Here is a 13447-nt window from a genome sequence, read left to right as displayed (position 1 = left end):
TAGCAAATAAACAGAGAAATCTTCACAATAGATTTTTCTTGTGCCATGTTTTCATTTGTATAGCAGCTCACTTACGTTCTTATTTAATTTGGCACCTGCAAATACTTGTGATTTCAGTCACATTCCAAAAGTCAGAACTTTATTCTGAGGAATGATCATTCTTCATTATAGCTCAAATCATGATTTCAACTAGTAAAAAGGGCTGTCAACTTGAGTAAGTTTCCTTCTCTTCTGTTAACCAAGCTCAGAAAGAGAGAAAGATATTCTTTAGGCAGGATGGCTTCAATCAGTAGGATACACTATTTTAAAAAACCACCTTCTCTTGGCGCACAGTTCCCTGGGTAAACAATGCCCTGACTTATGCAACAGGAAACCCTGTTATACTTAGTGAGAGTCTACATGTCTACCTGCAATGGGACAAACATTTGACATTGAAAAGTGATGTCTTGCTTGCTTTCAAAACTGGGTCAGCTGAGGATCCTGAAAATATTATATGAGAGCTGGATAACCCACAGTGAGAGTAAATTCCTGTCACAAGAATTCTCTTCTCCCTACCAAATGGTTACATCACCTCTCTTCTGCTAGATTTCTAATGCTTAACTTGTGTAGTAGCAAAAGCAGCGCCTTGTTTAAAGTTGCCAAATGACCACCGTTAAGACATCGTGATTTTTCTATTTTAGCAAAAGACAACCTTAGCTCCAACTGCTGCCTGGGCTGGTGGAATCACAGAAGGACTACAAACCAAGTTTCCAAACCAGAAATACTGAAAAAAATAACGTATGAGGAAAGACGTGTGCATAGTAATTTTCCTACTAATACACAACTGGCAGAAATGGCTGTCTTTTGAGTTTCCCCAGGTACTTACTCGTCCTCTTTTTAACAATGTATTAAATAAACCGGAGATGGACAAGAAAACCGCTGTTGGGTTTTCCAGGACGTCAGGTGGGCGGAGGTCTCACCAGGAGAACTCTGAGGCTGGCACGCCCCAGCAGCCACGCTGCCAAGCCGGCGCCACCACCTCGACAACCCCCAAGCCCCAGGCAGTTGACTGTAGGCGCCCAAGCCACGCCCCTGACGCGATTGGCCTGCCCTCACACTGCGCCAATTGGCTGCCTGTGCTCCTTCCGCGGCCGCCGGTTGGCCCAGGCCGTTGCCCTGGCGACGCGGGTTGCTGTAGTTCCGCGCCTCTCTGGGAGTTTGGGATTGGTCTCAGCCGCCAGCGGGAAGAGACTGGTATCAGACTTTGCAGGTGGCACCCATCCAGACCCTAGGTTGGCAGGTGAGCGGGGTCAGACGGCCAGTGGGGTCGGGACCGGGAGGGACCCCTGTCTCCTGAAATGGGGGAGCACCGGGCCGGGGCGGGACTTCGGTACCTGCTGTCTCCTGCTGGCTACTCTGCATGTGTGCCCATGATGCATATACCCTGGCTGAACGCGCTCCTGTTGATGGCTTGCCTGGGCATGCGCGCACTACCTGAATGGTGAGACTCCTGCATACCTGTCAGGTGGAGGAGGACGGACCGAGTAGGGGTGCGGACCCAGCCTCTGCAGCTCAGCCCCGGCAACGGTTCCTGGCTCACCCGTGAACACCCGGCCCAGCGTGTCTCAGGGCATGAGGAATACCAGCAAGGAGCTGCATGGGGCCGCGAGCCGCTACGCTCCCTGCGGTGAGTGACCAGAGGAGAGGAGATCTGCCTTTGTTCTGCTACTGGACAGGCTCACCTGTATTCTGCATGCGTGTGTGGAGAAGGCGGTGGGGAGGGGACAGGACTAACACGGGGTACCATCAAAGAAAGCTACACACTGCCCCTGTGCCCCTGGGTGGAAGTAAGGCTTAAAAGCAAGGTGGGGATCTAGGGGTAGAGGGGAACTTGACTTCTGGGGTTTTTTCGTTTGTTTCCCTATTTTCAACAAAAGAAAGCCAGGGTACCGGCCCACTGCTGTTAGAGCTACTCAGTTCTTGGAGCAATAGCATCTCTGAAAATTTCTCTGTATCAGTAACCGTGTGCTGACTTGGACACTTTCATTTTCAGCTGCATCCTTATGTATTTCATTGATCACCTATCTCTTGCTCCTAATTTAGACTCCAACCAGGGTAACTGTCTCCTGCTTTAAGCGGATTAACACAGGAATTAAGCCTCCGGCGGAGGTTGGCACTGCAGTGGGCTTCTCATTGTGAAGTTGGAAGAAGGGAAAGAAGAAGACCTAGCTGCTGCGGTCTGATTTTGACTTTGTTGTTATTCTTACACATCTCATGAAGGGCTGGAGTAGGAGGATGGAGAAGAGAGTCCCGAAGCTCTATTGGAAGAGGCGGGGTAGGGGTTGGACTGCAGGCAGCGGGCCCGAGTGTGGCCTTCACAGTCTCCCCGTGCCTCTTGCCCAGAGCTCTACTGTGGCCGCTACTGATGAGGCTGTGGCTGTGCTGGAATGGAGGGGAAGGGGCACAGGAGGCCTGGGTCCCAGTCTCTACTGTGGGCTCTCAGCCTGGTTTTCTGGTATCTCAGCGCCGTACTGCGTAGCCTCCCCTGTGTGCTAAACACTGTCACACTAACATTGAACTTCAGGACAACCTGCTGAGGGGTTGTTAGCTCTGGTCTGCAGATGAGAAACCTGAGGCTTAGAGTTTCAAAAAGCTGCCCTGTTCTCCAAGGCTGAGGCTGGTTGCCAGGATCCTGCCTTTGGGTTGCCTCTCATGGCTCAAAGACCAGAGAACTGCAGGACTGAGTCACCCTACGGTCATCTCTGAGCCGGGCTCCTTGGGACAGGGGAGCCGGTAAAGAAATCTACATGGTCGTGAGTGATCTGGTGCCAGACAAGTACTAATCATGTGTGTGTGTGTGTGTGTGTGTGTGCACGTGTGTGCACACGTGTGTGTGTGTGTGTGTGTGTGACAGTTGGTTCACAGTGACTCATGTGCTGACTCTCTGCAGGGCACGCCATCATAAACTGCCAACCAAATTAGAGCTCAGTTCCTGCCCGAAGCTTCCAGTAATGAGATGTAGAAACTGTTCTCTGTGGATTAATTAGTAATCAAAATACAGAGAGGAAAAATAAAGCTTTTTTCCCTCTGAATGCTTTCCCTCTGAAAGAAAATATTTGAGCTGAAGACGATCAGATATGATGCTCCTAAGCCCTTCCTCCTGGATCTAAAACTAACTCTGTGAGCTCAGGCAAACTTCTTGAAAGCTTTCCTGTTGGGTTCCCCCCACCCTTTCTCTTTTCTCCTTCTCCCTCTATTGTGTTTTCACTATAGTTTTCATCTCATTATTGTTGTTCAGATATTTTAAAGATTTTTCCATGAACATTCATTTTTTACGCAGTGAACTCAGCTTTAGTTCTAAGTAGAAATTGCGTGGCTAACTTTTAGCTGTGGAGGAAGGCGACTTCTTGTTCCTGGGATCCGTGTGTGCTTGTGTAAAGCCATCTTATTCAGCCTGCTTTCCTGTGATCCTGCTGTATCACTCGGAATTCTCCAGAGCCCAACAACATCTGTGCCTGTGTGTATGTGTGTGTGTGTGTGTAGAAAGAGAAAGGGAGATTGACTGAGACATCAATTTATTTTAAGGAACTGGCTCACACAGTTGTGGAGCAGGCCGAGAAGGAGCTGATGCTACAGTCCTGGGTTGGAAGGCTGTCTGGGGGCAGAATTCCTTCCTTCTCAGGAGACCTCAGTCTGGGAACTGTGGCCTAGCCAAGTGAACGCAGGAAATCACCCATTGCACCTGCCAGGAGCTGGTCCTGTGTTAGACCCTGACTGTCATGCATTTTGGACAGCTGGTTCCAGTAAGCTCTTAAATTCTAGAGACACTTGTGCCATGGTAGTGGTGTCTTTTTAATTTCACATCCCTTCTAGATTTTGTTCCCCTAGTTCTCAGTCAGCTGTGATGTCTGTTCTTATATTTGGACACGTGGGTTCATCAGTTTCGGATGCAAAGTGTCACCAGAACACCAACAGCCCTAGTGTCTTCTCTCTGTGGGATTATGAGTGGACCTGATAACTGCAGGTCCCTGGGCTCCTGCTGACACCTCTTGCTCCTGGCAGGGACCCTCATAGGTGGTCACCAAAGCCACCTGCAGGGTTCTGTCCTGGGTGCCCACTGAGGGGCCTCAGGGCTCTGCCAAGGCCCGTTCTGCTCACCACACATGACCACTCTCTGGGGGAGGTAGGGGTCAACAGATCAATGGGGAGGGAGGTGAGAGAGTATGCTGGCCTTCTCTTATCCCCCTTTGTCCTCCCACCCTCGTCTTTATCCGATCTCAGATCCTAGAAATCTCATACACTGTTTAAAATGGATTTGTTTATTTTGCCTGCACTGTCTCTTCGCTGCTTGCATGGACCTTCCCCAGTTGTGGTGAGCAGGTGTCTCGCTGCAGTGGCTTCTCTTGTTGGCAGAGTGCAGACTCTAGGGCACACAGGCTTCAGGAGTTGCAGCACGTGGCCTCAGTAGTGTGGTGCACGGTCTTAGTTGCTCCAAGATTGCACAAGGGATCTTTCCAGACCAGGGATGGAACTCACATCCCCTGCATTGGCAGATGGATTTTTAACCGCTGGACACACGCTTTATCTGTACTCATCGCACGTCAGTTTTGCGGGACCCAGCTGGATGTTTCCACGGGAACCACACTCAGCCCCCGATCAGTCTGCAGCCTGAGAGGGTTCCCACAGCACGAGGTTGCCCAGGGCAAAGCCCCTGCCTCTCTGTTCAGCAACCATTCAGGGTGCTTCTCCCTTTTCCCGTCTGACCTCTCGGGATGTCCTGCTTCCCGCCTCAAGCAAAAGGAAAGCTGAGGGGCTTGTGTGGAGAGGGTGCGGCCAGCGTCTGGGAGGAGGGCCTGCCAGGATGCCCCCCTGGGGGGTGGGTGTCAGGTCAGGTTGCTCACCATCTAGCCTTCCTGAGGTGGCACTCGGTCCTGCTCCTGTCAAATTAGCAAACATGTTCACTAAAGCTGTGACTTCTGTCTCAGTATGTTTGTTTTAATTGAAGTATATAGCTGATTTGCAATGTGGTTTGTGCTAGTTTCAGATGTACAGCAAAGTTATTCAGTTACACGCACACACACATATATATACATTCTTTTTCAAATTCTTTCCATTATAGGTTATTAAAAGATACTGAGTATAATCCCCTGTGCTATACAGTGGGTCCTTATTGATTATGTATTTTATATATAGCAGTGTGTACATGAACATCCCATGGACGGAGGAGCCTGGTAGGCTGCAGTCCATGGGGTCTCGAAGAGTCGGACACAACTGAGCGACTTCACTTTCACTTTTCACTTTCACGCATTGGAGAAGGAAATGGCAACCCAGTCCAGTGTTCTTGCCTGGAGAATCCCAGGGATGGGAAAGCCTGGTGGGCTTCCATCTATGGGGTTGCACAGAGTCAGACACGACTGAAGCGACTTAGCAGCAGCAGCAGCAACATGTGAATCACAACCTTCTAATTTATGCCTCCCCTCATCGTTCCCCTTTGGTAATCATTAAGTCTGTTTTCTATGTCTGTGAGTCTGTTTCTGTTTTATAATTGAGTTTATTTGTATCATTTTTTAAGATTCCATTTATAAGTGATACATGGTATTTGTCTTTCTATGTCTGATTACTTCACCTAGTATGATAAGCTCTAGGTCCATCCGTGCTGCTGCAATGTCATTAGTTCATTCTTTTTTATGGCTACGTAGTATTCCATTACATGCACCACATCTTCTTTATCCATTCATCTGTTGATGGACATTTAGGTTGTCTTCATATCCTGACTATTGTAAATAGTGCTGCTAAGAACATTGGGGTGCATGTATCTTTTTGAATTAGAGTTTTCTTCTTTTCTAGATATATGCCCAAGAGTGGGATTGTAGGATTGTATGGAAGTTCTATTTTAGTTTCATAAGAAAGCACCATAGTATTCTCCATAATGGCTGCGCCAATTTACATTCCCACCAGTAGTGTAGGAGGGTTCCCTTTCCTCCCCACCCACAGCATTTTTTGTTTGTAAACTTTTTGATGATGACCATTCTACAAAACTACAATGACCTCATTGTAGTTTTGATGTGCGTCTGTCTGCTGCACTCAATATGCCAGCAAATTTGGACAACTCAGCAGTGGCCACAAAACTGGAAAAGGCCAATTTTCATTCCAGTCCCAAAGAAAGGCAATGCCAAAGAATACTCAAACTGCAGTACAGTTGTGCTCATTTTACCTGCTAGAAAGGTTATGCTGAAAATCCTTCAAGCTAGGCTTCAGCAATACATGAACTGAGAACCTCCAGATGTACAAGCTGGATTTAGAAAAGCCAAAAGATCAGAGATCAGATGATTCGTTGGATCATAGAAAAAGCAAGAGAATTTAAAAAAACATCTACTTCTGTTTCACTGATGACGCTAACGCCTTTGACTGTGTGGATCACAACAAACTGTGGAAAATTCTTAAAGAGATGGGAATACCAGACCACCTGACTTGCCTCCTGAGAAACCTGTATGCAGGTCAAAAAGCAACAGTTAGAACTGGACAGGGAACAGCCCACTGGTTCAAAATTGAGAAAGGAGTACGTCAGGCTGTATATTGTCACTCTGCTTATTTTATTTATATGCAGAGTACATCATGCTAAATGCCAGGCTGGATGAAGCACAAGCTGGAATCAAGATTGCCAGGAGAAATATCAATAACCTCAGATAACACCACTGTAATGGCAGAAAGTGAAGAGGAACTAAAGAGCCTCTTGATGAAGGTGAAAAAGCCAGCTTAAAACTCAACATTCAAAAAACTAAAATAATGGGATCCAGTCCCATCACTTCATGGCAAATAGAAGGAGAAAAAGTGGAAGTAGTGACAGGTTTTATTTTCTTGGGCTCCAAAATCACTGCAGACGGTGACTGCAGCCATGAAATTCAAAGACACTTGATCCTTGGAAAGAAAGCTATGACAGACCTAGACAGCATCTTCAAAAACAGAGATATTACTTTGCTGACAAAGGCCAAAATAGTCAAAGCTATGGTGTTTCCAAGAGTCAGGGACAGATGTGAGAGTTGGACCATAAAGAAGGCTGAGCACCAAAGAACTGATGCTTTCAAACTGTGACACTGGAGGAGACTCTTGAGAGTTCCCTTGGACAGCAAGGAGATCAAAGCAGTCAGTCCCAAAGGAAATCAACCCTGAATATTCATTGGAAGGACTGGTGCTAAAGCTAAAGCTTCAATACTTTGGCTATTTGAAGAATAGAGCTGACTCATTGGAAAAGACGCTGATGCTGGGAAAGATTGAAGGCAGGAGGAGAAGGGTGTGACAGAGGATGAGGTGGTTGGATGGCATCACCAATTCAATGAATGTTAACTTGAGCAAACTCTGGAAGACAGTAAAGGACAGGGGAGTGTGACATGCTGCAGTCCATGGGGTCACAGAGTCGGACATGGCTTAGCAACTGAACAACAACAATAATTGATGATGTTGAGCGTGTTTTCATGTGCCTGTTGGCCATCTGTATGTCTCCTTTGGAGGAATGTCTAGCTTTTCTGACCATCTTTTGATTGGGTTTTTTGGGGGCTTTTTGTTGTTGTTATTGCATTGTATGAGCTGTTTGTGTATTTTGGACATAAGCCTTTGTCCATCACATAGTTTGCAAGTATTTTCTCCCAGTCCATAGTTTGTCTTTTCATGTTGCTTAAGTTTCCTTTGCTGTGCAAAAGCTTGTAAGTTTGATTAGTCCCCTTTGTTTCTTTTTATTCTATTGCCTTTGGAAACTGACCTAAGAAAACAGTGTTATGATTTATGTCAGAGAATGTTTTGCCTGTGCTGTCTTCTAGGAGCTTTATGGTGTCATGTCATATTTTTCTCTCAGCCATTCTGAGTTTATTTTTGTGTGTGGTGAGAAAGTGTGTTCTAGCTTCATTGATTTAAATGTGACTGTCCAGCTTTCCCAATACCACTTGCTGAAGAGACTGTCTTTCCCCCCTTGTATAGTCTTGCCTCCTTCGTCAAAGGTTAGTTGACCACAGGTGTGTGGGTTTATTTCGGGGCTCTTTATTCTAGCCCATTGATTGGTTTGTCTGTTTTTGTGTCAGTACCACACTGTTTTAATTACTGTAGGTTTGTAGTATTGTCTGAAGTCTGGGAGAATTATATCTCCAACTTTTTCTTTTTCCTCAAGATTGGTTGAAAATTCTGGATCTTTTAATATTCCATATAAATTTTAGGATTATTTGTTCTAGTTCTGTGAAAAATGTCATGGGTAATTTGATAGGGATCACGTTACAGCTGTAAATTGCTTTGGGTAGTATGGTCTTTTTAACAGTATTAATTCTTCCAACCTAGGAGCATGGGATATCTTTCCACTTCTTTAAATCATCTTTAATTTCCCTTACAATTAGCAGCATATGTGTCTTCTGCCTCCTTGATCAGGTTTATTCCTAAGTATTTTATTTTATTTATTTATTTTTTATGCTATTTTAAAAGGGATTTTTTTTTTTTACTTTGTGATATTTCATTATTAGTATAAAGAAATGCAACAGATTTCTGTATGCTAATCTTGTATCCTGCTATGTGGTTAAATTTATTTATCATTTTTGGTAGTTTTTGTTTGGAGTCTTTAGGGTTTTCTGTATATAGTATCATGTCACCTGTGTATAATAACAATTTTACCTCTTTTCGAACAGTTTGAATACTTTTTATTTATTTTTCTTTGTTGACTGCTCTGCCTAGGATTCCAGTACTATGTTGAATAGAAGTGGTAAGAATGAGCATCACTGTCTTGTTCCAGAGTTTAGTGGGGAGGTTTTCAGCTTTTTACCATTGAGTATTATGCTGGCTGTGTGTTTGTCATAGTAGCTTTTTATTATGTTGAAATAGGTCCCTCTATGCCCACTTTGGTGAGAGTTTTTATCATGAAATCTCAGTGTTTTAAAAGTCTAAGTTGATCAAATCTTGGCCAACTTTTGGCCACATAGTCCAGAGACTTGCCCATGTTTAAGTGATTTTGGATCTTTCAGGAATGTGTGGGTGCATGATGCATGCTCAGTCGTGTCTGACTCTTTGCGACCCCATAGACTGTATAGCCCATCTGGGTCCATGGGATTTACAGGCAAGAATACTGAAGTGGGTTGCCATTTCTCGCTCCATCAGGAATGCGTACTTCCTGACATATCCAGAAATGCAGTCAAGTCCCAATTCAGGGAAGATTGAAGGAGAAGAGAGATAGACAATTAGGGAATTTGGAAACCTCACTGGGAGGCTAAGACCCCCAGGGAAGGGCTCTGGTCTCACTGCTTTGGGACAGCGGGGCAGCTGGGCGCAGAGGCCAGCTGGCCCCCTCGAGGGTGTTCTCCTGCTGGGCACTGTGGCTGCTGCTGGTGGCCTTTAGGATCTGCCGACTCCATGACCACAGGGAGACGCATCAGGTAACAGGTGTTCAGAAGGGGGCAATTTCTCCTTTGCCGGTGTCCTGGGGAGGGTGAGACAGCCTCCTTGATGTCTCCTGGGCAGGGGGCCAAGCCAGCTTGGGCTCCGTGAGTAACATCCCGACCCTGGGCCTCCTCTTCCCTAGACTGGTATTACCACCTTCCTGTGAAGCAGTCAGAGAAGGCTGTGGACGCCCCGCCAGCATCGCAGATTCCTGGCCTCAGCGACCCGAGGGAAGCCCCCAGCGGGCACACGCTCGGGCTGCGGAGGTACTGGGTGAAGGAGACAGACTCGGAGTACGTGAAGCTGGCCAAGCAAGGTGGCCGCCCTGGTGAGTGCTTCTGTGTGTGGGGGCGGTGGGCAGGTGGTGTGACCTTGTCGTCTGGACATCCAGATGCCATCTGTGATCTGGACACTTGTTACTGTCAAGTGTAGGAATTTTGCCCAAGGTCATAGGACATCCAGGTCACCTGATACAGCCCAGGGTGCAGACTCTTCAGGGACATGCTGCCGTTTATGGGAAAGACCGACTGGACTGTGCATTCACCAGACTGGGATTTTCTTTGGATTTCTCCTGAGCACCACCCTGGGGTGACTCCCACGCCAGCCTCACTGTCTAACTGCAGAGTTGCTGTCTCTGCCCTGACTGTGGTCACCCTTCTGGGGGGTAAGAAGGGGTTGCCCCTTCTGCACTTGCCCGTGAAGCATCTTTGCTTCCTGTTGCTCGGTCTCCTCATCCCTCAGGGGTATATTAATATCTCCTGCATGGTAGAGGCTGATGAGTGTCAGCGGTGATGTTGACAAACATCTGGCCTTTATCCATGATTTCGCTGAGCAAGTCTTGCTCAGTTGTCCTAACTCAGGTTGCTGCTCAGGTTAGGAGTCACGTCTGGAACACCTTCGGCCGGGCCTTTGTGGAGAGCGACCCTGAGAAACGCTGACCTTTCTCTTTCTGGCCGCCGTTCCTTCCATGAAGGTTGTCGCGGAGAAGATGGGCTACGTGGCAGATGGTGGCATCTGGGCTGTGATGCTACAAAGCCCAGAACAGACTGTGTGACTCATTGCGTGTGAAGCACAGAAGCAGGGTCCCCTCCTCACTCTGAGCCTCAGGCTAAAAGAACATCAGGGGGACAGCTGGCAAAATCTGAATAAGATCTGTAATTGGATAAAAGGATTGCATCACACTGACTTCCTGATTTTGATCACTGCGCTGTGATTATGTCATAACTGTCACTGGAAACACCCCACGTGGTCCCCCAACGAGCAACAGACAGTGACAATACTAATGGGGGAGAGAAAGAACGAGCAAATGGGAAACGAAGCATGGTGTTTGGGGAATCTGGGTGATGGGTATAGCGGAATTCATACCTTATGAGGGAACTTTTGTCTACATTTGAAATATTTAAACAATGAAAGTTCACATATTAAAAAAGTTTCAAATGTCTACTAATAGTATTGGCCACTGACCCCCCCCCTCCCCCCATAGCAGGCAAAACCTGCTTAGCAGGCAAACCAGTCACTCCCAGCTGGGGCCCATCGACCTCCTGCCTGAGCTGCCCCTGTGAAAAGCCTCCAGCCTGGGGGAGGGGGACGAAGACCTGGCAGCAAGTGGGTGGGTTGGGAGCTGGAGTGAGTCTCTGTGCCTCTCAGCCTGGCTCTGAAGGGGACACCGGTTAATAGGACCCCTACTCTCGTGATTTAGAGGGGCTGGTGCCCGCTTCCCACCAGAAACCTGGAGGCTTACCCCAGAAATGCCCCGGGTGTGAAGGAGTAGGGACAGAGAACAGACCCTCCTGGGCTGAGAGAGGAGACAGCAAGCGACCCCCCGGCCCCCCAGCCCGATGAGTTTTGTCTCCACAGTCACAGGCATGGAGCAACGACACCCCCCACCTTCTCCAGGGACGCTTGGATGGGAGGAGGAGGTGGTGGGGCAGAGGGAGGGGCTGTTCTCTGGGCAGGCAGCGCTGGCAGGTGAGAACCAGGGACACCCTGACGTCCGCCCCCCGCCCCCCGCCCCCACCCCCACACAACCCCGACCCCAGTCAGAGAAGCACAGGAGGAAGCCCAGTTCCCTTGTCAGCAGCGGGGACGTGCTGGCTGGTGATGCTCAGGCTCGGATGGGGGCGGTGATGCTCACCGCCACGTCTTTTTGCCTTCGAGATCTGTTGAAGCACTTTGCCCCCGGGACCACGAAGGGCTCCCCGGTGGCCTACTCCTTGCCAGACTGGTACATCCACCACAGCAAGCCGCCGACGGCAGACCAGAGACAGTGAGTGTCCTGACCCCCACGTTGCAGTCACCGCCCAGCCCGGCACCCCCAGCCTCTGACTTCGCTCCCGGCTACTCCGCCTGCAGCCTCCTTGCCGCTGCAGCCCTTTTCTCTCTCATCCTTCCTGGCGTTCTGCTGGCTGCCTAGCTTCTCCTGGGCCCTGCATCCCGGAGGCTTCCCCGCTTCCCTGCTGTCTTTTCCCTCCCTTCTTCCCTCCCTTCCCTCCCCCTCTCAACTCTTCCCCTTCCCTCCCTCCTTTCCCCCAGCTAAGAGTTGGAAGTTTATCCTAGCTGAATGAGGAGCCAAGAAAATGAGGGGTGGGGGAGGTGGGCGGGGCCTGGAGAAGGTCAGTACCGGGTGCTGGAGATGGGGGAGCAGGGGAGGGGGAATCCGGAGGTGGTCCTAAGCAGCTGGCCGGGGCCCTTTCCTTTGTTTCTGCAGGGTCCCTGCTGTGTCCATACCTGACTACATGGTTTATGAAGAGTTTAACCCAGATCAGGCCACTGGCAACTTCGAGTCCAGAATGGGCCCCTTTGACTTTGACATGAAGACGATTTGGCAAAGAGAGGCCGAGGAACTTGAAAAGGAGAAAAAAAAGGTGACAGGAGCACCAGATAGATAGCATGGCGTTGCTTGTCAGCTGTGTGTGTCTCGTGGCCCCGGAATCTGCCTTTTAAGTTTGATTTTTTCAAAGGCCAGTTGTTGTTCAGTCACTCAGTCATGTCCCACTCTTTGCAACCCCATGGACTGCAGCACGCTAATCTTCCCTGTCCGTTACCAACTCCCAGAGTTTGCTCAAACTCATGTCCATTGAGTCGGTGATGCCATCCAACCATCTGATCCTCTGTCATCCCCTTCTCCTCCTGCCTTCAAACTTTCCCAGCATCAGAGTCTTTTCCAGTGAGTTGGCTCTTCTCATCAGATAGCCAAAGTACTGGAAAATACAAAGGTCAGAGGCCAAAATAAATTAACTTCCTTTTCTCCTTTTTTTTATAATAACATTTTAAAAATATAGATTTATTTATTTTAATTGGAGGCTAATTATTTTACAATATTGTATTGGTTTTGCCATACATCAACATGAATCCGCCATGGGTATACACGTGTTCCCAATCCTGAACCCCCCTCCCACCTCCCTCCCTGTACCATCCCTCTGGGTCATCCCAGTGCACCAGCCCCAAGCATCCTGTATCATGCATCGAACCTGGACTGGTGATTCGTTTCATATATGATATTATACATATTTAAATGACACTCTCCCAAATCATCCCACCCTTTCCCTCTCCCACAGAGTCCAAAAGACTGTTCTATACATCTGTGTCTCTTTTTCTGTCTCGCATACAGGATTATCATTACCATCTTTCTAAATTCCATATATATGCATTAGTATACTGTATTGGTGTTTTTCTTTCTGGCTTACTTCACTCTGTATAATAAGCTCCAGTTTCATCCACCTCATTAGAACTGATTCAAATGTATTCTTTTTAATGGTTGAGTAATACTCCATTGTGTATATGTACCACAGCTTTCTTATCCATTCATCTGCTGGTGGACATCTAGGTTGCTTCCACGTCCTGGCTATTATAAACTGTGCTGTGATGAACATTGGGGGTACGCATGTCTCTTTCAATTCTGGTTTCCTCGGTGTGTATGCCCAGCAGTGGGATTGTTGGGTCATAAGGCAGTTCTATTTCTAGTTTTTTAAGGAATCTCCACACTGTTCTCCATAGTGGCTGTACTAGTTTGCATTCCCACCAACAGTGTAAGAGGGTTCCCTTTTCTCCACATCCTCTC

General features: G+C 47.9%; 2 protein-coding genes across 2 annotated transcripts in view; one reads left to right on the top strand and one right to left on the bottom strand.

Annotated features, from left to right (window-relative positions):
• Positions 1-1047, bottom strand: part of SUN3 (Sad1 and UNC84 domain containing 3) — a 63981-nt gene extending 62934 nt beyond the window's left edge. The window contains exon 1 of the mRNA XM_061413369.1: positions 866-1047. The gene's annotated coding sequence lies outside the window, so the exon portion shown is untranslated. The remainder of the gene's footprint in view (positions 1-865) is intronic.
• Positions 1048-1162: 115 nt separating this feature from the next.
• Positions 1163-13447, top strand: part of C4H7orf57 (chromosome 4 C7orf57 homolog) — a 28782-nt gene continuing 16497 nt past the window's right edge. The window contains exons 1-5 of the mRNA XM_061413371.1: positions 1163-1279; positions 1505-1666; positions 9530-9715; positions 11545-11653; positions 12095-12251. Of these exons, the coding sequence (XP_061269355.1) occupies positions 1612-1666; positions 9530-9715; positions 11545-11653; positions 12095-12251 (507 nt within the window). The 5' untranslated portion in view covers positions 1163-1279; positions 1505-1611. The remainder of the gene's footprint in view (positions 1280-1504; positions 1667-9529; positions 9716-11544; positions 11654-12094; positions 12252-13447) is intronic.

The sequence above is a fragment of the Bos javanicus genome, chromosome 4 (assembly GCF_032452875.1).
Source record: "Bos javanicus breed banteng chromosome 4, ARS-OSU_banteng_1.0, whole genome shotgun sequence".
Classification (NCBI taxonomy): Eukaryota; Metazoa; Chordata; class Mammalia; order Artiodactyla; family Bovidae; genus Bos; species Bos javanicus.
Note: the sequence above shows the minus strand (reverse complement) of the source record. Positions and strands in the feature narration are given on the sequence as shown.